The sequence below is a fragment of the Miscanthus floridulus genome, chromosome 2 (assembly GCF_019320115.1).
Source record: "Miscanthus floridulus cultivar M001 chromosome 2, ASM1932011v1, whole genome shotgun sequence".
Classification (NCBI taxonomy): domain Eukaryota; kingdom Viridiplantae; phylum Streptophyta; class Magnoliopsida; order Poales; family Poaceae; genus Miscanthus; species Miscanthus floridulus.
In genome coordinates this window covers 73830233-73853824 of record NC_089581.1, presented here as the reverse complement: position 1 = coordinate 73853824, position 23592 = coordinate 73830233, and the positions used below count along the sequence as shown (strand labels likewise).

The 23592-nt window shown below is 41.9% G+C and overlaps 1 protein-coding gene across 2 annotated transcripts; it reads right to left on the bottom strand.

The window, feature by feature from the left end:
- Positions 1-3725: 3725 nt before the first annotated feature.
- Positions 3726-7613, bottom strand: LOC136526142 (GDP-mannose 3,5-epimerase 1-like). 2 transcript variants are annotated; one of them, XM_066518907.1, is made up of 7 exons: positions 7486-7613; positions 5565-5981; positions 5074-5167; positions 4844-4973; positions 4602-4734; positions 4295-4502; positions 3726-4126 (listed from the first exon to the last, which is right to left on the bottom strand). In XM_066518907.1, exons 2-7 carry the CDS (start codon positions 5978-5980, stop codon positions 3965-3967), a joined length of 1143 nt encoding a protein of 380 aa, XP_066375004.1. In that variant the 5' UTR covers position 5981; positions 7486-7613; the 3' UTR covers positions 3726-3964. The 2 variants fall into 2 exon arrangements, with proteins under 2 accessions (XP_066375004.1, XP_066375011.1); XM_066518914.1 differs by lacking the exon at positions 7486-7613 and adding an exon at positions 6750-7467.
- Positions 7614-23592: the final 15979 nt, after the last annotated feature.

The window sequence follows — 23592 nt, the reverse complement described above, 5'->3', positions numbered from 1 at the left end:
GTCTCATTTCTAGGTGAATAAGCTTCCGACATAACCTTGACAACTTTGTGATCATATAGCTTATCACAACCATAGCCTCTAATCTTGCTCACCATTGTTATCAACCTATCAAACATCTCTTGTGGCCCCTCTCCATCCAAGCTTACAAACCGGTTGAGCTTTGACATCAACAAGACAATTCTTGTCTTTCTCACTTTGTCAACCCCTTCATGTGCTAGGTGCAAAGTGTCCCATATTTGCTTGGCAACATCAACTCCAATCATTCTATTGTACTCATCACCATCCAAGGCACTAAGCAACACACTTGTGGCTTGACCATTGAAGTGAATAATTCTCATCTCTTCTAGTGTTGGGTTCTTGGGATCAACCGGTGGCTCAAATCCACTGCAAACAATCTCTCAAATATCGGGGTGAAGACCTATAAGATAGGCTCTCATCAAGTGCTTCCACTTAATAAAGTTAGTCCTATTGAAATGAGATAACTTGCCCGCGGACACATTGATGAAAGACCTCCGATCATGGTTAGTTATAGGAATAGAAGAATAGTTAAAGGATACGGCGGCATATTTGTTGTTGTCGGCCTTGCCCTTTCCTTTCTTCTCCTTCTTGTTCCCTTTCAACACTTGGTATGACTTATCATCATCTCCATCTTTGGAACTACTTGATATGCTTGATGATGTACTTGTTGCCTTCTCTTCTTCTTCCTTCTTCTTCCTAGCTTCTCTTCTTTTTCTTCTTGCTTCTTGCTTGAGCCTTCTTTCTTCTTTTCTTTGCTTCTTGTCCTCTAACCACTGTTCCTCCTCCTTCTTCTCTCTTGCTTCTCTTTTTAGCTTTATTGCCTCCTTCCTTCTTCTTTTCTCATTCTCATTGAGAGCTCTTTCAGCATCGGTAGCCACAAGATGTGGTAGCGTGGTGTTGCTTACTGTCGACGTGCTCAGCTCGCTACTGTCCGTGTCGACATCCACCTGCTTCACATCACTAGTTCCTCCTCCGGGCTCCATACCTCATGTGGTGAAGCGTAGATGAGGTAACCCGCTCTGATATCACTTGTAGGATCTCTGGTTGGTCTAGAGGGGAGGTGAATAGGCCTATCAAAATAAACACTCAAACTTTTATCAAATTCACCCTGCGACACTACCACTCTAGAGGGCGACACTGCCGGACTGCGGCACTATCGAACCAAAACAGCGGCACTACCACACCTGCAGTCAACTTTGAGTCATAGTTTAAAATCAGTGAATGGAAACTTAGATCGGAGAAATTTCTCAGCCTACTGCAGGTATGATAGTCACAGATTAAGAGCTAGAAGTTGTAGAAACACCACACACAAGTAGATCGACTTGAAACCCTAGAAATCACCTCAACCAACAATATGAAATGCAAGTAATGTAAATTAAGCATAAGAGACACAATGATTTATTCCATAGTTTGGCTCGTCACCAAGGCTTGCCTACGTCCACGTTGTCGAGGTTAGCGACTAAGGCTTAGGGCTTTCCAACTCTTCCTCGTTCTCAAGTCAAGAGACTTTACTCTTGAGCTATGGGGTGAGTTTACTAGCTTCAAGAGATGGTTACAAATCTCCCGAGGCTGCCACACAAGTTGACAAGCTCCACGGGCGACGCTTTAGCCGGCTAGGAGCCAAGCTCTAAGAGTAACAAACACAACCGCTAGCCAAAACATGAACCAAGTGCTCTTTTGAACCAAGTGCTCTTTTGAGTTGAGGAATCAATGGAGCTGTTCTCTAATTGAGTTTTGGACCCTTTTCTCTCAAGGATTGATGGAAAATCAATGGATCTGCTTGAGGGCTCAAGGTCACTAATGGAGGGAGGGAGAGAGAGCTACTTTTCTATTTTGGACGAGCTAAAATGAGTACAAGAAAGAAGACAGTTGTTGGGGAGAAAGAGGAAGGGTATAAATACCCCTCAGCCCCAACGGTCACTTAAGTCGTGGCAGTGCCACACCAGGCAAGACAACAAGGGTAAGAGTGAAGTGTAGGTTGTCTTGGCTGTGAATCTGAGGATGCATGTGTAGGTTTGAGCACTTGGTAGCACATGTTAGCTTAAGCATTATGCCCATTTATAGTATGACTTTTTCTATACTAAAATTCAAAATATAAAAGAATTTAAACCTTCTTAGAGTTTGAAGCCATCAACATTTATAATTGGAGGCTCCTCTATTTCGTGTAGCATTCTCGAATATAAATTTCCTGCTTGTCATCTCGATAAATCTCATTAGTTCTCTAATTGCATGGTCATTATCATCAAAACCTATAATTAGGGCTTGATTGCACTTTTAGGTTGACCACAGCGGCTACCTGGTCGCTGTTGTCGCCGTTATCTGGGTTCTTTTGATGGTTGATCACAACGGCTACCTGGTTGCTATTGTCGCCGTTATCTTAGTTCTTCCGGTGGATGCTTTGCCACCGTGGCTTCGTTTTCTGAGTGGGCAGCCTTTGCGTTGAAGTTTTTTTCATGCATGTTCAGTCGGTTAGATTTACAGTGAAGGGTCCTCTCCCTTCCGTCTTTCTTGCTGTTTTCTTGCTTTTTCTTGTATCAGGTGCTTAGGGTCTTGGTAATCTTAGGATTACTGGGATGTCTGTTGTTGTAACTGTTTCCTCTACTTACTCTTAATGAAAAACGGGCTATATGCTCGATCCAGAAAAAAAAAAAACAAAATTGGCTGAGGTATTTGCTGCAAGGATATCCTGCATACTGCTGTTTCTATGGGAAGATGAACATCTCTACTGAATGTGTGGCGAGTGAGGATCTTACACATCATTGTATCCTTGCTGTCACGAGCTACGACATGACTCCCAATTACAACATTACTTTCTGTATGTACACGAGGCGAAAGTGCGTGTGTATATCCACAACCGGTGGCCGGCGGGGGACGCCGGCGTGCGGCGGTGGGGCCTGGGGCTGCTGACGCGGTGACGCCGACGACCCGTGCCCGCGCGAGCGCTCGTTTCGTTTGGACCATACCCGAACACGTCGGATAAAGGCGTCGCTTTCCCAACCAGTTCCCACGGAATATTACTGGCATCACCACGCACAGCCGTGCGTACAACATGGTCCGGTGTCAACGCCACCCGTTGGCTGAGTTTATAAGTCAGAATTAGTCATATTTTTTAATTATAGAAATAATATTTTTTTCTCACAACAAATCAGTCGCAGCAGCAATAAATCCTATGGAACAGAGCCAGCTCAACCAGCCAGCTAGTGCTACAGTGACGTCTTCCTTCCGTGGCAGTCCTGGCTGTCTTTTTCTCCGGGGTATGTTTTTTATTAAGAGGAGGTAGAGTTTTCGAAGAAGTTACATTAGCAGTAAACCGAGGGTTACCACACCAAAGGAAAAGAAAACCTGATTACAGCTTAGGAGACTATGAAAATTGAATATTTGGCGACGCTGGAAGCAACGAGCGCAAACATCTGAACCCGGCAAGGTCCCAAACTCTGCACTCCTCGGCGATTCCTTGCACAGGAGATTGCACCGACCGCGACTGGTTGTTGAAAGTCCTCTTGTTTCCACGGCATCCAAGCGACTAGGGCAACGAGAGAGTGCAGTCCCGTCTCTATCGACCAGTGCTATTGTTATGGGTATGGGTAGAAATCTGATTTCTGTGGAGCCTTGTCACATTTGGATGCGGAAAGCTCAGAGTTAAAGAGCAGAGCCATATCATATCAATCTAGGATCATACATACATACATACATACATACTCCACACATAGTAGAAAAAAGGAAAATTTTATTGCCGGTAATGGCCAAAGGAGTACAATCAAGGTACAGAAGACAAGCAAAAATGAACAAGGTGCATGGCATAAATTAATGGATTGGTGAATAGATAGAAAAATAGAATGAACCCCCCAAAAGGGGCCCAACAGTACTTTTGCTGCTACTGTAGTATATATTCTACCGTCCAAACTCCCCAAACAGTATGTCATATCCCACTACGAAGCCTCATCGCTCAAAGCCCCTCCTTGCCGTCGGCAGCACGGAGGGAGCCCAGCTGCACGGGCGCCTGGGTGGACACCACCTTGGACGACCCATACGCCGCGATGTCGACCCCCTGGGTCTTCTCCTTCTCGATCTGCTCCTTGATCCAGAAGTAGGTGAACCTCAGCCCATCCTGCAAACATTCAATTTACAGGACAATCAGGAATTGTTTAGTGCAAGTTCTAACCAGCCCTGGCATACATTCCTTTTGCGTCCTTCCACAGGCTTAAATGGTACAGTATTATTTCAATATATGCCGATAAATATACTACTGCAATATCTAGCAAGATGGTGACAATACCTTGAGCTTCATTGTTGGGGCCCAGCCAAGCTTCTCCTTGATAAGGGTGTTGTCAGAGTTGCGCCCACGGACCCCTTCCGGACCAGGGATGTGGTGGATGGGCAGCTTCCTATCCTCAAAGCTCAGCACGATCTCAGCCATCTCGTTCATGCTCACCATCTCATCGCTTCCAATGTTCACCGGCTCACGGAAGTCTGACTTGGTCAATCTGGACACAACGTGGTACCATACCATGTTAATTCCCCATTGCTACACAGGCAACTGTTTGGTTTGGTGTTTGGATGACATTCAAAGCACACATACATACCTCAGAACACCCTCGACGCACTCATCGATGAAAGTGAAGGAGCGGGTCTGGAGACCATCACCCCACATCTCAAACCTCTCAGTGGATGTCTGAGCCTTTCTGCAGAAGGCAGCCGGTGCCTTCTCACGACCACCTGATAGAATACAAAGATAACATTTTGATCAGGTTGAATTATCACCTCACAGTCACAAGTCAGGTTAACGTATGTATTGCTTCAGTCACCAAAGAACTGGTAGGTTTACCTTTCCATGTACCAAAAGGGCCGTAAATGTTGTGGAAGCGGCCAACACGGCACTCAATGCCAAAGTCCTTGGTGTAGTGCTTGCACAGCTCCTCAGTCGCAAGCTTCTCCAAGCCATAGGCGTCTTGAGGCTGAAAGGTAACAGATCCATGTCCAAGGGAATTTAAATTTGAGTTTTCGACTATGTTTAGTCTAACAAACAGAAACGTCATTGTATTTCAATAAACACACCTCAGCAGGCCAGGCATCAGATTCCTTCAAGCTCACATTTGTGTCAAGCTGCTTGAACTCAGGGTAAATGCATGCACTTGAGGCATAGAAGAACCTGCCAGACCAAAATGATATAAAATATAAGTGAACATGAATAGATCATGCAGAGTTGAGACACCGCACCAAGGAAGACAGATTGTTACAGAAAACAGACAGTTTTACGAGTGACCAGCTTGTTTTCCTTAAGGTTCAGTTAGGTTAATGTCAGTATCAACTTGACTACATACAGATCTGGATTGAATAGTATTGGAAAATCCAGCTGCCCAAACAGTATCCTGACTCCTGAGCTTCACAAAGACTAACATGCATAATAAAGGTTGTTTATATATAGCAGCCAGGTTCTTTGACAACACCAATCAAACAACATCAACTAGATTACATGTGGAAGTTAAGATTTAATTATAGAGGAGACCACAGCATTCACCAGCGAGTAAGAAAATGAAGTGTCATACCTCTTCACACCATTGATACGTGCAGCCTCTAGCATGTTGAAACTGATCATGGTGTTGTTGTACATGATCACAGAGTGATTTGACTGGATGAACCCCATGCCACCCATATCAGCAGCAAGATTAAAGACATGGTCAACACCGTGGGTGACCTTCAGACAGTTGTCCATGACCCTGAGATCAACAAGGTGGAACTCATGGCAGAACATGTCTTCAGTCATGTGCTCATTCTTCTTCCAGTCAGAGGCAATGATGTAATGGCCCTCGCTCTTCAGCCGGCGAGCAATGTGGGATCCAATGAAACCACCAGCCCCAGTAATCGAAATCCTCAGCTTCTCACTTGGCCAGTAGGGCTCCCTCTCCAGCTCAGCATAGGTGTACTCGCCATAAGCGGTGATGGTATTCTCGCCGCTCCCCATTCTGTGATTTAACAACATTTGAGGTAACACAATCAGTATATAAAATAGTTGATTGCATAAGAATTAGTCGATTTATCTATTTAATATGGATGGACATAAACGTATAATTGAGATGGCAAGGAACTGCATGGATGTCATGGCCAAAAAAAGTTAAATGATTAAAGAGAATACTTTTTTTATAAAAAAATGATTAAAGAGAAACAGTACAATGGTACAAACTGCTGTATCGTACACATCAATTGCTAAAGCTCAGCTCATGAATCACACATCAATTGCTAGAGTCCAGCTCATGAATCATCAATGTATAGTCAATGTGTGACATAGATTTAATAAAACAAAACAAGATGATACATTGATACCAAATTATCAGCCAATCATGGGCTAAGGGAATCTTTACAGCAAGTCGTGTATGCTGGTGGCAAATAAACATTGTCCGATATGGCATCACGGAATCTGAACGCGTGTATTCATATAAGCTTCTTAGTAACTCAGAGTACCGTTGTAGATCTGGTTGACTTAAACAGAGCACAAAGCTCATTAATAATCCCAGGCATTATACAAGGCTATGAGTACGTGCAAATCAAAATCTAAACGATGAAATTCTAAGCCTTTTACTTTCACCCTTGCCAGTAGCAGAGTAGAAATTCCAAGCATTTCATGATAAAAAAGATAGAAGGAAACAGAGAACAGAGTTCATTATCATAATAACTAGACATGACAGGAGGTTATGACTTATGAGCGTAGATGAACGGTATTCTAAGCCTTGTACCTCTAATGTTGGCTCTATGAGAGTCGCACTTGCCAGTTTGCACAATTGAGTGATTGACAGGTCAAAGTGCAGAAACCAAGCTGTAGAAAACCCCTGAATTTCAACTTTTCCAAGAACAACAACCACAACCGTGCCTGAATCATGTATCTGTGCAGACATACAGCTAACCAGCCGCACCAAAACTACAGCGGGACATGAGAAGCGGATCTTGGCAACCCATGGCGGCCGAAAAGTCAACCGCCATCCCCAAATCGAAGCAACTAGGCTGCACCACGGATTTCACACAGCAAAACAGGCAAGCACAATCCTAGGATTCACAAGGCAAAATAGGAGAAGATGAAGATGAAACAAGGCATCCCAGGTTGTTGCCAAGTATTCCTCCACGGGAATTCCTCTTCCTCCTCCACGGGAGTCGGGACGGCTGCGTGGAAATGGACGGATTAACGAAGCTACTATGGAAAATCCTAAAAAATCCCCGCCTTTTCCGACACAACCGAGGCTAAAAACCTGCATGCGTGGACTCAGTTCAGCCGAAAGACACATCCGCATCGTGCATGCAAGGGGAGCGGCGCCATTGCACGCCGCCCTGTACCGGGGTACCCGGAGGCCGGAGCTGTTGCCGCGCGGAGCCGGGAACCCAGAACCAAACCAGCCAGCCACCGGGACGTGCCTAGCGCGACGGAGCAAGGAAGCACACAACAGAAGGAGATCTCGGCAGGGGATTCGGCGGGGTTACCTCTGCTCTGTCGGGCGAGGGAGGGAGGAAGAAGAGACGACCAAGACGCGGAGAGGATTAGGAGACGGAACGATCTCCAGTGGTGCACGGGTGCTTCTCCGAAGGCTGTTTGTTTATTTATAGAGAGAACGGTCACAGGGCCACGGGATTGGGGTAACTGAACTTTTTGTTGGCAAGGAAAAGCGCGACGAGATTGTGATGCCAAAGGTTTGACAGATTGTTTTTTTTTTCCTTCTGCAAAAAAGAATCTTTTTAGTTCGTTCCTGCAAGTGCCAACATTTCCCCTTTTTTTTCCTGGTCACTGTAATACTATCAGTTAGGCTGTGTGTTTAGTAGGCTGAAATTTGAGAATTTGGCTACTGTAGCACTTTCATTTTTATTTGTCAATTAGTATTTAATCCTGGACTAATTAGGCTTAAAACGTTCGTCTCGCGATTTCCAACTAAACTGTGCAATTAATTTTTTTTCGTCTACATTTAATGCTTCATGCACGTATCGCAAGATTCGATGTAATGGCTACTGTAGCACTTTTTAAAAAAACTTTTTAGACTAAACAAGGCCTTATCAGGCACGTTTATTACGTGTAGTATACAAAGTACTGTTGTTAGTATAGTGTTCAGATGAAGGACAGTCATGCAGTAGCTGTGCCACCATTATTATTACAAAATTTATAGCTATTGGTTATTAGGCAAACAAAAATCGCCACCACATTACGAAACATTAATTCATAGAATTAGCCATCACATTGAGAAACATTCATAGAATTAGAATCAAGAACAAAATCCACCGCCGGTCCCTGGACTTGGCTGGTAGTGTCATCTAGATCCTTGAACTTCTAAAGTAATATCTGTGGGTCCTTAAACTTAGTAGATAGTGTCATCTAGGTCCGTGAACTTTCAATGTGATCACCGCACACCCCTAAACTTGGCAAGCCGTATCATTGCTATAGTATTTATCATGAATATATAATTATATAAAATATAATTATTTATATAATATTTATCATAAAAATATAAATTATTATAAAATAATTTACATCAGTAAAAAATAAATTAGAGTATTAAAATAATTTACAACAACAAATATATTAGGTTTAAACTAAAATAGAAAAAACAAAAATTAATTTAATATTTATGTATCATTAATAGTATTAAAATAATATTAAAATTCCTATAGTATTAAAAGTTTTCTCCATTAAAAGTTACTTCTAATTTTAGTATTATTTTAAAAGTTTTAATAGTAGTATTATAGAATTAACTTTTCTCTATTATTAATACTATAATACTTTTAATTGTAGTATTATAGTATTATAACTTTTAATAATGGTATTTAGTATTAAAGTTTTAATAATAATGCTATAGTATTAATAACAGAGAAAAGTTACTTCTATAATAATACTATTAAAACTTTTAAAATAATACCAAAATTAGAAGTAACTTTTAATAGAGAAAACTTTAATACTACAAGTAACTTTTAATATTATTACATTTGGACCGGGATGACATCGCTTACCAAGTTTAGGGATCTGTGGTAATTACCTTGAAAGTTTAGGGACTGAGATGACATCGCCAACTAAGTTTAGGGACCTGCGGTGATCACCTTGAAAGTTTAGGGACCTGGATGACACCGTCCGCTAAGTTTAGGGACTCATAGATATTATTTTAAAAGTTTAGAGACCTAGATGACACCGCCGGCCAAGTTTAGAGGCCAGCTGTGAATTTTGCTCTAGAATCAATCTCCCAAGACTACTGCATAGATCTCTAGATCCGTTATGCCTGGATATGACAGTGCCCACTTCTTTGTTTCCCAGTGCCTTTCTTATCGAACAAAGCTCAAAACCAGATCAAGAATGCAACCTGAATATAGTTTGTATTTCAAAATGTATTTTTTTATAATTATTTTTCCTACACAGCTAAATAGATCACCAACAAGCTCCACTTGCTCCTGCTCAAATTTGGATCTATGCGATTTAATTTGGATGTTCACCAACATGATTTATTTTGATTGATGATATGTTGAGATAAAGATCGCATTGCAAACATGTTAAGTTTAGGGCTTGTTTGTACCACTCTAGCTAATTTTAGTTGCTTAATGCTCAACATAGAATTATTAAGAATAATCTACTACCATAAGTCAACAGTTAAAAAAAATATAAGTTCTTTAGAATATCTTTTGGTGCTTAATGCTCAACATAGAATTATTAAGAATAATCTAATACCATAAATCAACAGTTTACCATAACCATTTTTTGGAAGTGATCTTCCATACTTTTCTAGTCCTTATTAGTAAGCCTTTTATATTTCATATGAATGTCTAGATGCCTAAAGGGAAATTTTCATCCAAAGATATATACGAATATTGAACATATCCACCACTCTGTTAAACAAAAATAAGAGAAAGAAGGTCACTTGCTTTGAGCCTCTCTCTTTTTGGAAGTAACGATTTGTGTCATTATTAACCTTAAAACCCAACACGGCCCAATCTATTGATAGAACAAATTAAAAGGTGAGAAACCATCAATACCGAGGGGTTGATGTAACTATAAGAACAACAATTTGACTTTGTCATAGACTTTCTCAAAGTCTACCTTTAAAATAACCCTATTAACACTTTCCTATGCAACTCATAAATTTCATGGAGAACTATTACTATTTCAAAATATGCCTCCTAGGGGCAAAAAAATGTCTATAATGGTCTCATAAGGCCAGTCTCAATGAGGATTTCAAAGTAGTTTCGTTCTCATTTAATGTTGTGATCAGGTTAATTATGAAGATAAAGTTTCATAAAGTTTTATCTAGATAAAACCCATTGTCATGGTTACAAACACAAAAATTGACATGACAGTCTTAGTAGTAGTGTCATAAAACTTCCCATTGAGACTGGCCTAAGTTTTTGAGATACTGTTTATTATGTTTGTACTTTTATGGACACTTTAAATTTGATATTCAGAAGACATATACCGAAATATTGCTAGACTTGGTATGCTTCTTGACTTTTAGGGAGTCATACCGAGTCCATAGATATATCTCTATATGTTCTTTGAACTTCCTTTCATCTACGTTGTCATCGTCTAAAAGTATTTTTGTGTTTGTATACCTAACTATAGTTTTTTTGGTTTTAGAACGTTGAGATGACGCTGTTTATTTTTTCAACATATGAGATAATTTATGTTTTAATAGGATAAATTTATTATAGGACATCCTTCAATGTTAGTGCTTGCTCCTAGACACTACTTAATGTTGTCTTTGCTAATGGATATTTTTAATTTTGGCAATTAGCTCTCAAACACTCTAGCTATTAAAAATAGTAGTTTCTAGAAGTGGTGGAGAAAGAGAAATTAAAAGTAACCATTATGTCCCTGGCTGTTCTACCCACCCTTAATAGTTGTCTAAAAATCATAACTTTTGCATATGAAATCAAATGAAGACGAATTTTATATTAAAATTGTAGAGGTGAATGAGATCTATAACTTTGTAATTGACAAGTCTTTTATTTTAAATCATTTAGAGTATATTCCTTTTAATTATCATATTTTGACATTCAAAATTTATAATTTTGGAAGACATAGTCCATACAATAGTTGTCAATGCGATAAAAAAACTCTAAATTTTGATATTTAAAATATGAGAATATAAAAAGTTTTTTTTGGCACTTTTAGTAATTTTAGATAAAAAAGCTTGTCAACTTCAAGTTGTAGTCTTGTTGAGGTCTGTAATTTTGATATAAAGTTGTCTTCCATCAATTTCATATGCAAAAGTTATGATATCCAAACGCTGATATCCTTTGTTCCACATTTCTTGTTTGCCAAAAATGGAGAGCAGGATTAACTCTGTAAAGTGTGCACAAGATATAAAAAAACTATTAACGGTGAGAGTGACTTTTATATCCTTCGTATAATTAATAGAAATATGAGTTTTGGTGAAAAACATCCATCTACAGTATTTTAAAATTAGATTTTCAAATATTGTCATTCTCTTTTCGAAGTTCTCGTTAGACAGAGATAGAGAGTGAGACTTGTTCTTTAGAGCGCGTACAAGACAAAAAAAATATTGGAGAACGTAAAGATACAAAGAATGATTTCTATTTAAATGACTTTCAGTAATGATTTAGTGTATAAGTTTAAAAAGATGTTCTAAAAAGACAAGGCAAAAAAAAAACTCCTTTGGACTTTGGAGGCTATCGCATCGCATGCGGTTAACACGCCAAAGAATTGAAGACGCTTTAAAAGAACAGGACGGAATCAGCGGCGAAAGAGTAAAAGGGGGTGCATGAGCTGCCAGCGAAAGAGTTACAGCCAGCGGTGCGAACGAGTGACACGAACGCGCGGTCGGGGCAACCCGAACGCCGCCGTGGTGGCCGGTAGCGGTAGGCCGCACGTCGGCGATCCGGTCAGAGGAAAAGGGAATGCTGCCTGCGACGGTACTGTACCCGGTGGTGGGCTGGTCGCAGTGGTTTGGTGGCGAGGCGAGTGAGTGGCGGCTAAGTGGGCCGCGACGCTCGGTATTTTTTACTCCGGCGGCCACGCGCCGAGGAGAGAAGTGGACAGGAAGCTAGCGCTTGGCTCTGATCCAGAGGTCAACATCCGGACACTGCAGCCGAGACGCCCAACCCAACGAATTCGATCTTTGGCTCTTTGCACACGGTTAGGGTCAGTTTAGTTCCAAAATTTTTGGCAAAATGGGTACCGTAGTATTTTCGTTGTTATTTGGTAAATAGTGTTCAATTATAGTCTAATTAGGCTTAAAAGATTCGTCTCGTGGATTTCGTCTAAACTATGTAATTAGTTTTATTTTTTATTTATATTTAATACTTCATGCATACGTCTAAAGATTCGACGTGACGGAGAATGTGAAAAATTTTGCAAAATTTTTGGGGAACTAAACTGGGCCCTAGTTAGGGGGGATAAAGTGACTAAAATTTATAAGGTGTCACACGAGGATATCGCATGAAGTGTTCAGAAATTAATAAAAAAATAAATTATAGAATTCGTCGGTACTCCACTAGACGAATTTATTAAGCATAATTAATCCGTCATTAGCGCATGTTTATGGTATCACCACGTTGTCAAATCATGGACTAATTAGGCTTAAAAAATTCGTCTTACAAATTAATCATAAACTATGTAATTAGTTTCATAATTAGTCTATATTTAATACTTAATGCATCTATCAAACATCTGATAGACCCTTAAAAGGTCACCGAGGTTGCTTCATCAGTTCATCGCCTGTTTATTCCGAGATGCATGCAGAGATCTCACGTAAAGAGGTTCTTCCGATACCGTAGTACTCCCTCCGGCTATACTATAAAAGAATGCAATTACGGAATTTGTGCCGGTTAATATAGTTCAAATTTAATCAAATTTATAGTAAATACTAAATATATTCTATAACGAATCTAATATTATTTATTTTGCATCTTGAATGTTTTATACCTTTTTATATAAATTTAGCCAAAGTCTAAATTGTTTGGCTTCTCGAGAAACAAGAATTACATTCTTTTGCGGACGGAGGTAGTACTAAACAAAAATAATGGTATTCGGGTACTCGGAAAAAGGGGTGTAGTAGCTTTTGATTTAGAAGTAGCGTTGACCTTAATAGGAGCAGATATTAATATTCCACCTCATTTTTTACTAGCTTGACTGAAACAAGGAATGAATAATGCTGCAAACTCATCCGCTAAGTGAGCTTTACGCTGCGTGCGAGAATTCCTGTAGTTACACTTTATTTATAGTGACACATAGCATATTAATACTCCTCCATCCCAACAAAGACTATTATTTTAAGAATGAATCTGGTTCATATTTATTCCTAAAACAATGATCTTTTTGGACGGAGGGGGTATATAAAATGTCCTCAACAACTTACTTAGAAGAACCCGACAACTATTTTAGAATCAATTAGAGAGTTGGAAAATCGCAGTGCTGTCAATCGTTCATCACAATGAGTACTAAAAGTCTATTACTGTATAACTCTCTTTCATATACTCCGTCTATTCATCCATGTAAGCTTACATCTGAGTTTGTTCTAAGTCAAATTATTTGAAGGTCGATCAAATTTATAGAGAAAAAAAATTATTTACAACTATCATATTCAAGAAGTAAAGTACGGAATACGATATGTTGTAACATCCTTGTTGTTGTCTCCTATAGTCCTATTGCGAAAGCCCTAGGCTCCTCTGCACCACCAACGTTGGTCAACCTACTCCTACCTATGTGGCGGCTTCTCCGACAGTGAGGAGTGGAAACCCTTCTTTATCTAGTCTTGCTAGTAGTAGTAGTTAGGGTTTAAATTGGATAATTCTGTGTTATGGGCTATGTATAGGATGGCATCATTGAAATCAAAGGTAGCATCTTTAGCTAAAAAGGTTGGTCAATGGTCCAGCGATTTGAGAAAAACTTTTTATAGAACATTGGTAAAACCTTGCATGGCCTAAAAAACTAAACAGGAGGCGAAAATTGTAGGTTCAGAAAACTCTGTGTCCCAGCACTGTGCCTTCCCAAACCATAAAATGGTATTTTTCCTAGTCTAAGACTAAGGGCACGTTTGGTTTCTCAAGGAAACTTGCCTCACCTCACCTGCACAAAATCCAAGAAACTCGCTCAGCCGAATGAACCAAATGTGCTCTCCAACTCTAGCAAAGATTTTGCTTGATAGCACAAGCTCCTAGGCAACTCGCCGCTCAACCAAACACTTGGCTCTCTTGCCATTCCTCACTAGGTAAGGCGAGGCGAGATATATTCGAGGATCTAAACGCGCTATAAGTGTTTCTCTTCACATCTTTGCAAGACCTTGTCTAGATTCTTCCTTAGGGAATATCGATGTTTCACCACCGATAGCCTACCACGGGGGTACCCGGGGCAGTCTGTTCGGACTTCAGCGTATGCAGAACTCGACGGTAAACATAAAAGACAGTCGATTTATCCTGGTTCGGGCCCTTGACCGTGATCGAGTAATACCCTACGTCCAGTCGGCGTTAGCCTTTGCGTTGGATTGATTGTGGAGTGTTGTGTTGCCTTGTTCCTTCTCCAAGAACTCCGCCCTCCTTTATATAGTCAGGAGGCTAGAGTCCTAGTCTTTTTACAATGAGGTTCCTAGTAGGATCATAGAATAATACTACTACTAAGATTATAGGGAGAGAAATCCTAGTTAGATTAGATCTTCTCCCTTCCTTGTGAGGTATCCCGTGGGTCCTGTACCGATAAGCCCCTGAGCACTTCATGGTTGAGCTCAGGAAGCCTCATCTTGTTCCTTCAGGTCTTGCCAAGCAGGAACAAGCATCGTCCGAGTACTTTCTTGAGTGAAACCATGTAGCGCTTCTTAGGACCTTCAAGTGTTATGCGCTTTTTTGAAGAAAAATTACATCCGTCTGGGTGTAGCCCCCGAGCCTCTTGCTATTTGGAACAAGAAGCTGGAGGGTCTTGTCTTGAAATTGCTCTGATTCTTCGTCGAAAGGCTTCCGAGCATACACCTAGGTTCTTTGTCAAAAAGAACTCGGATATAGCTTGGTCCGGGTTCTTTTTGTTGTGAGTCCTCGAAGTGGTTTGTCTTGAAGGAGTCTTCTTGGTGACGTGCGCTTTTTCAAAGAAAAAAGTGCACTCACTGAGTGTAGCCCCCGAGCCTCTTGCTATTTGGAACAAAAAGTTGGAGGATCTTGAATCTGAGTTGTTCAAAAAACTAAAAATCTTTCCTGTTGCAGCCCCCGAGCATGTATCCGGGTTCTTTTGTTCTGAAAGAACTTGGATGCAGTGTCTTGGCATATTCTCTGATAGTATGCTGTTGTCAGATGTAGTTGTACGGTGGTAGTTAAGTGTAAATGCTGAGTTATATAGTGTTGGTATATCCTTTCGAATATGCTTGTCCTTGAGTACTGTTCCTTCACGCCTGAGTCCTCTTTTACTGAATCCCGTCTTTTTACTTTGTCCTTTGTTAGATTTGTTCCATTGGTGCTCCTGGTCCATGTGCACCGCTCCTTTGGTCTATAAATACCCTTCTGGTGTGCTGTTTTGATTCATCAGGCATTTTGCTGCGTGGTCTGAAATCTTCGTAGTCATGAATGTGATAGTTTCTGAAGTAGAGCAGCCCCCGGGCGTATCTTGTAGTTCTTGTATATCTTGTCGTAGCTAGAGGGAGTCTTGTGATAGAGATTAGAGGTAGACTAATCGCGTAGTGGTATTATACTAGGAGGTATGTGGCGGTAGTTGGAGGAAGTCTTGTGATGTGGGATATGTTCCTTCATCCAGTAGTTCTGGGTAGATCCCCCTTGCCTGTTCTGTGACTATCCGGTGCAGATCAACGCCTGATCTGTTATCACATCGGACTTGGGTAGATAGATGCCTGCTGGGCTTCCCTGTTCCATGTTGTCCCGCCGTGCTGCTGACTTCCGCCTTGGATGTACTGTGTTCGTCCTTTGAAGAAAACAATGTAGCCGAGTGCGGTTTGTTCTACCGAGTAGCGATTTGGAACACGTAGTCGTTCCAGAGCCTAGTTGTGTCCGGGTTCCTTTTTGCTACCTTGTTCGTCGTAGTACCAAGTTCGTTGGGTCTTATAAGATGTGTAATCTTGTATTTTTGAAGTCATTTATAATGGAAAGAATCTTGTCTTCTGGGTTGTCATTCCTTTTTCTGCTGATGTCCTGGTTGTTTGCGAGATTTCCAAGTTCTTTCTATAGGAACCGAGTTCTTGTGTTCCTTGTGAGGCAACCCTTCGATGCTTGTTGTTGATGAGTTCTTTTTGTAGCGATATGTTAACTTTGCCTTGGTGCTAGATGGACAAGTCTGAAATCTGCCTGTTGAACTGTACCATTGTGTAGAAGTGTGCCGCCTGTCATTTCAGCTTTGTCAGTTGTGTTGGGAAATGAACCGTTGTGTTCTCATGCCGTATCAAAACAGGCCTAATGGGCCATAAAAATCTATTTAAAGGCCTTCTTTCTTCTTTTTCTTTACTTCCCTGCTTTTGCCTGGAAACCCTAGTTCTTACTCCGCCGTCGCCATTGTTGCCGTCATCTGAGCGCCGCCACCAGACCATCGTCATTCCTTAGTGCCTTATTGCCTTCGCTAGTATATGGGTAGGAAGAAGTCCATGAGCAAGTCCTAGGCATCCTTTGTAGATGAGGCGGCATCACTTTCTATGATCGAAAATCAAGAATTCATGGCCATGAGGGCTGCTCAGAAGGTTTGGCTAGCTCTGACTATGACTGAGGATCAGTTGCACGAGCTGGTCAGTGATTGCCTGATCCAGGACAAGGTGATTGCTGAGTGGAGAGCTCTAGGCTAGCATCGGGTTCCAACCTTAGGCTCTGGTGAGATTGTTCTTTTTGTCTCTTTTATCCGTGCTGGTCTTTGCCTTCCTACCTCCGCCTTTCTTCATTACTTTCTTAATTATTTTGGGATTAGCCTGAACCATCTCACTCCCAATGCTGTCCTTCATCTCTCTATTTTTGTTCATCTTTGTGAAACTTTTCTTGGAATTCCTCCTTCTCTTTCTCTTTTTCGTTACTTCTTCCATCTTAAGCCCCAACCCCGTAGCGATGACACCCATGTTCTTGGTGGCTATGGGATTTAGTTTTGTTAGGGTCGTAAGGGTAGATTCTTTGATTATGATTTGGTTGATTCTATGAGGGATTGGCGTGCCAACTGGTTTTATGCCGCCAATATGATCCATCCCCTTGCTGTCCATTCTTCTTCTAGTCCCATGGTTAACGACCGATGGGAGAAGAATCCCATGACGACGCATGAGCTCTAGGTGATCAAGCCATTTTTGGAGAGGATATGTTCTCTGAAACAGCAAGGCTTGACCAGCTTTGGTATCGTCTCCAGTTTTCTTCGCCGTAGTGTTCAGCCTATGATGGAGCGAGAAAACTACGGTTTTGAATACTCTGGAGCGGAGGACCCTTCTTGTATGGTCCCTGCCCTTGAGTTGACCGGTGAGGAGGTGCTCGAGCACCTCCATAAGATGTTGAAGGGAGTGAGCATCGTCTCGCATACTGTCCCCGAGTACTGTGCTACCAACCCACCTCCTGCTGTGAGTTGTTTTTTCTTATGCTGGTACTTTTCGTATTTCCTTTGTTGTCTCCTACTTTTCGCTTAATAGTTCTCATCTGGTTGTTTTACTCTTTTATAGGAATTGGGGCGTAACTTTGTTGACCCAATCCCCCTTGATGACTACCCTGCCATTGTGGAGCTTGGGGAGAATCTTGCTAGGGCATCTTTAACCAGTAAGTTTTAAACCACCGCAATGTTTCCTGGTGTTTCTTCCACAGTTCTTGGCACCCATGTAGAGTATGTTCCTCGTCCAGTTCCTCGAGCTCCTCATAGTGGCAGAAAAAGGGGGCGAGTGGATTGTTCTTCTTCTGGTTTGCCTTCCACCAAGAAGCCTCACCCATCGAGTACTTGTCCAGGTACTCAAGTTATAGGTAGCATGCTCCTAGGTGAGCATATTAATACGTTTTGTCTTTTTGTTGTTTGCTTTTGACTCTGACCGAGTACTTTTTTCTTTTTCAGATGGCGCTGTGGTTGCCATGCTTGAGAGTGAGGAAGAGGAGGAGGAGGATGCAGCCCTTGTCACGCGTCGATGAGTTGTTTTCCTATTTTTCCGCTGTTGAACACTTCTTTTTGTTCTGACCTTGACCTTGTTCTCTTGCAGTAAGCGGTCGTCGACCTTGAGTTCTTCTAGAGCTCCGGTACCGACCACGCCACTCCACTTGCAAGGTGGTGGTGATATTTTTGCTGCCCTAGTTCCCCCTCTAAGGTCTTCTGTTGGTCTTGGGGGTTTCATGAAGAAGAAGATAGCTAAGTGAGTGAATCATGGTTATGTTTCTCTGCTTCTGTTTTTCCTCTTTTCTGATTTATATTCTTATCATCGATTTTCTTTATCATTTCGTAGGCCTTCGCCTTCCCTCAACCCTCAATCGACTTCTTTTCAATCTTCTGATGCGCCCCTGCATTCTGAGTCATTTCGGTCAGTAGCCGATCTTCTCCGGACTCCATCGGATGATGGTCAATCTTGGGCTCAGTTTATTCCCCAAGTTCTGACCCATTTCCAGGAGTTCGTGAAGAGATGTGCCCGACTATGTACCAGGAATGTTCTTGCTCAGGTCTGGGTTCTTGCTCTAGAGATGCCCCTGTCCAAGATTGCAGAGGAAGCTGAGAGTCAAGAATATCTTGATGCTGTTGAAAGGATGGAGCCTGAGGTCGAAAATTTGGCTAGTAGGATTGTAGATAATCTTGATATTGATATCTCTTCTCCTGATGGTGATGCTTGATGTATTTTGACTTTAGTACTCCAGCTTCTATAATAAGGATATTATACTTCTTTTTAATATGAAGATCCTTTATTTTTTGTTGATGTCTTCTTTGCTTAGATGTCTTTGATTTAGTCAAGTGTTTGTCATGCTTTTGACTGCGCTGTATGAACAACTCGATATTTGTAGATCTTTGTCTTGACCAACTTTCTTGATTAGTTGAGTACTTGTCTGGCTTCCATATGAGCCGTGTAAACAACTCGGTTTTTGTCTTGACAAACTTTCTTGATTTGTCGAGTGCTTGTCTGGCTTCCATATGCGCCAAGTAAACAACTCTGTTTTTGTAGACCGTTGTCTTGATGAACTTTCTTAATTTGTCGAGTGCTTGTTTGGCTTTCATATGCGCTGTGTAAACAACTCGGATCATCTTAGGATTGGTTTGGGTGTTAGCTTATTAGCTACCCTCATCGGCAGGTTCAAGCATCTTTTCAGCTCTTTTGCTCTCAGCCGGTATGTTCAGGCGTGATTTTAGCCATTTTGCTTTTTGGATTGGGTGTTAGCCTATTAGCTACCCTCATCGGCGGGCTCAAGCATCTTTTCAGCTCTTTTGCTCTTAGCCGGTATGCTCAGGCGTGATTTCAACCATTTTGCTTTTTGGTTCGGGTGTTAGCTTATTAGCTACCCTCATCGGCGGGCTCAAGCATCTTTTCTGCTCTTTTGCTCTCAGCCGGTATGCTCAGGCGTGATTTCAGTCGTTTTACTTTTTTGGATCGGGTGTTAGCTTATTAGCTACCCTCATCGGCAGGCTCAAGCATCTTTTCAGCTCTTTTGCTCTCAGTCGGTATGCTCAGGTGTGATTTCAGCCGTTTTGCTTTTTTGGATCAGGTGTTAGCTTATTAGCTACCCTCATCGGCGGGCTCAAGCATCTTTTTAGCTCTTTTGCTCTCAGCCGGTATGCTTAGTGAAAACAACTCGAGAAGATTCATAATAAGACATCTGTTGTCGAGGAGAACTATCTTTATTGACCATGATCGTTTACATGGTTATTGAAAACAACTAGGGGAAATCCATAGTAATACACGTATTATCGCGGAACACCATCCTTATTGATCATGAACGTTGATCTCTTGTGGCTCGTACGTGTATTCTTCCTACATTTGTTTTTTCATGCGTAGAATCTTCTTAGTTGGCTGATGTGCCATGTATTGTTGACTTCTTTTCCATCTTCATTTATCAACTTGTACGTGCCTGGTCCGATGACTTCTATGATAATGAAAGGACCTTCCCATGGACTAAGTAGTTTATGGCGTCCGTTAGTTTTTTGTATTCTTCTTAGTACCAGATCTCTGATTTGGAGTGATCGAGGCTGGGTATTCTTGTTGTAGTGGCGTCTTAATCCTTGGAGGTATCTTGCTGATTGAAGGGTAGCATTTACTCTAACTTCTTCTATACTGTCGAGTTCTAATCTTCGGGTGTGTTCTGCTTCTCCTTCGTCATACTATTCTATTCTTGGTGACATCCAGATCAGGTTGGCGGGTAGTATGGCTTTTGATCCGTAAACTAGGAAAAAAGGTGAGTATCCGGTGGCTCTGCTTATTTGAGTTTGTAGCCCCCATACTACTTTGGGTAATTCTTCGATCTACTTGGATCCATAGTCCACTAGTTCTTCATACAATCTTGGTTTTAATCCGGCTAGTATGAGTCCATTAGCCCTTTCTACCTGTCCATTGGCTTCTGGATGTGCGACCGACGCATAATCTATGCCGAAGCCACAATCTTGTGTCCAACTTTGGAATTCTATAGCTGTAAAGGGAGAACCCAAATCTATGATGATTCAATTGGGCATGCCAGCGATGCATAATGTCATGGATGAACTTGACTGCTTTGGCTGCACTGTATTTTGCGAGTGGTTTGTATTCAATCCACTTGGTGAACTTGTCGATTGCTATGAAGATGTACTCAAAACCGCCCTTTGCTTTCTTGAGAGGTCCTACTTGATCCAGCCCCCAGCAGGAGAAAGGCCAAGCGGGAGGGATGCAGATGAGATTGTGAGCTGGTACATGAGCTTGTCTTGCGAATATTTGACAGCCTTTGTATTTTCTGATGAGTTCTTCTACGTCTATCAAAGCGGTTGGCTAGTAGAATCCGGTGCGAAACGCTTTGCCGACTAGTGTTCTTGAAGCGGCATGATTCCCATAGCACCCTGAGTGTATTTTGGCTAAGATCTCTTTGCCTTCTTTAAACAAGACACATTTTAGGAGTACCCCTAAGGATGCGGCTCTTCTATACAGCTTGTCCCCTACTAGGACGTAGTTCTTGCTTCTGCGAACAACTCGGGTAGCTTCTGCTTTATCTGCTAGTAACTTATTCTCCTTGATATAATCGATGAAAACCTAGGTCCATGAGGTGGTGATTACTAAAATCTAGGTGCCTTTTGCTGGGAGTTCAGGGGTTATCTCACCGGATTGTTTGATAGAGGGAGCTTATAACTCCTCTATGAATATGCCGGGTGGGACCTTTGCCCTGTCCGATCCGAGCTTGGCGAGGATGTCTGCTGCAATATTAGAATCATGCAGGACATGTAGAATTTCCAATCCTTGAAAATGTTTTTTGAGTTTTCGTATCTCAGCACAGTAAGCGCCCATATTTTCCTTGGTGCAGTTCCAATCTTTGTTGACTTGGTTAATGACTACTGCCGAATCACCGTATACGAGTAATCGCTTGATTCCGAAGGTAATTGCTATTCGTAGTCCATGGATGAGGGCTTCGTATTCTGCTTCATTGTTTGTAGCTTGCCATAGTATCTGAAGGACATACTTGAGTTGTTTTCCGTCTGGAGAAATGAAGAGAACGCTTGCGCTAGCTCCGCCTAGCTTGAGCGATCCATCAAAGTATATCTTCCAATGGTCAAGGATGGTATTTGGCATGGGTTGTTGAATCTCTGTCCACTCGGCCACAAAATCAGCAAGGGCTTGAGATTTAATTGCCTTCTGTGGGGTGAAATTGATATTGAGAGCACCAAGTTCAACTGCCCACTTAGATATGCGCCCTATTGCGTCTTTATTGTGTAGGATGTCTTCGAGTGGGAAATCTATCACCATAGTAATCTTGTGACTTTCGAAATAGTGGCGAAGCTTGCGTGAAGTGATCAGGAGGGCGTAGAGTAGTTTTTGCACATGCGGCTACCGGATTTTTGATTCTGACAGTACCTCGCTGATGTAGTATATAGGTCGTTGTACTTTATATACGCACCCTTCTTCTTCTCTTTCTACGGCTATCGCTGTGTTGATCACAGTAGAAGTTGCCGCAATATACAGCATCATGTCCTCGTATTTCTTTGGAGGTGTGAGAATGGGTGAGGTTGTGAGGTACGTCTTGAGTCTTTTGAAAGCTTTGTTGGCTTCTTCTGTCCATTCGAACTTGTCTATCTTCTTTAGTAGTTTAAAGAAAGGTAACCCTTTTTCGTCAAGTCTTGATATGAAGCGATTGAGGGGCACCATGTAGTCTGTTAGTTTCTGCACATCCTTGACACTTCGAGGAGGGCCCATCTCTATTATGGCTCAAATTTGTTTGGCACTGGCTTCGATTCCACGATGACTGACCAAGAAACCTAGTAGTTGTCCTGAAGGAACTCCAAATACACACTTGCTTGGGTTCAATTTCCACCTCCACCTCTTCAGGTTTTCAAAGGTTTGCCTTAAGTCTTCAATTAGTGTGTCCGAGTTCTTTGTTTTTACTACTATGCCATCCACATATGCTTCTACGTTTTCGCCAATCTGATCACCAAGGCACATTTGGATAGCTCTTTGGTATGTGGCACCAGCATTCTTGAGTCCAAACGACATGGTCTTGTAGCAGTAGGCGTCGAACGGAGTGATGAAAGATGTCTTGCTCTGGTCCTGTTCTTTTAATGCAATCTGGTGATATCCTAAATAGCAATCAAAAAAGGATAATAGGGTAGATCCTGCTGTCGAATCAACTATCTGGTCGATGCGTGGTAGCCCGAATGGATCTTTCGGGCATTATTTGTTGAGATCTGTGTAGTCGACGCACATGCGCCACTCGTCCGTGTTCTTCTTTTGTACTAGAACTGGATTTGCTAGCCAATCTGAATGAATGATTTCTCTGATGAATCCGGCTGCCATTAGCTTTGTGATTTCCTTTTTAATTACTGCCTTCTTATCGGGTGAGAATTGTCGTAACCATTGCTTCATAGGCTTTGATCCTTCATTGACATTGATTCTATGCTCAGCCAACTCTCTTGGGACACCTGGCATGTCGGTCGACTTCCAAGCGAAGATATCTTTGTTGTCCCGAAGAAAGTTGGTGAGCGCGAGTTTCTATTTTGCCGAGAGGTGGGCGCTGATGGTTGCCGTTTTGGAGGGATCACCGGTGCCCATGTCGATTTGCTTGACGTCAGCTTCTTTTGGTGGTGTGAGGATGTTGGGCTTTTTAGCCGGTATCTCAAGTTCTTCTAGGCTCATTTCTACGGCAATAGTGGCTATTTCTTTTCTTCCATCGTTGGCTTGTGCCTTGGCTGCAATTTGAATTGCCTGAACGTCGCAGTCAAAAGTGCGCTTCAAATCACTTCGAAGGGAAAGGACACCATTAGGCCCTAGCATCTTAAGCAATAGGTATGGGTAATACGGTATTGCCATGAATTTTGCTAGTGCTGGGCGCCCGAGGATTGCATGATATGATGAATCAAAGTCTACAACTTCAAACTTGATGAACTCTGTTAGGTAGTTTGACGGAGTGCCAAAAGTAACTGGTAGAGTGATTTGTCCGAGTGGCATAGCTGCCTTGCTAGATACTATTCCATAAAAGGGGGTGCTCGTTGGAGTAATCATCCCGGCGAGTTGTAGTCCC

Bases quoted from the DNA above. Each gene is read 5' to 3' on its own strand.
- LOC136526142 (XM_066518907.1), bottom strand. From the start codon at position 5,980: ATGGGGAGCGGCGAGAATACCATCACCGCTTATGGCGAGTACACCTAT. The intron at 5,168-5,564 runs GTATGACACTTC...TTGGTCTGGCAG, and splicing joins CGTATCAATGGTGTGAAGAG to GTTCTTCTATGCCTCAAGTG. The intron at 4,974-5,073 runs GTGTGTTTATTG...GTTACCTTTCAG, and splicing joins CTGATGCCTGGCCTGCTGAG to CCTCAAGACGCCTATGGCTT.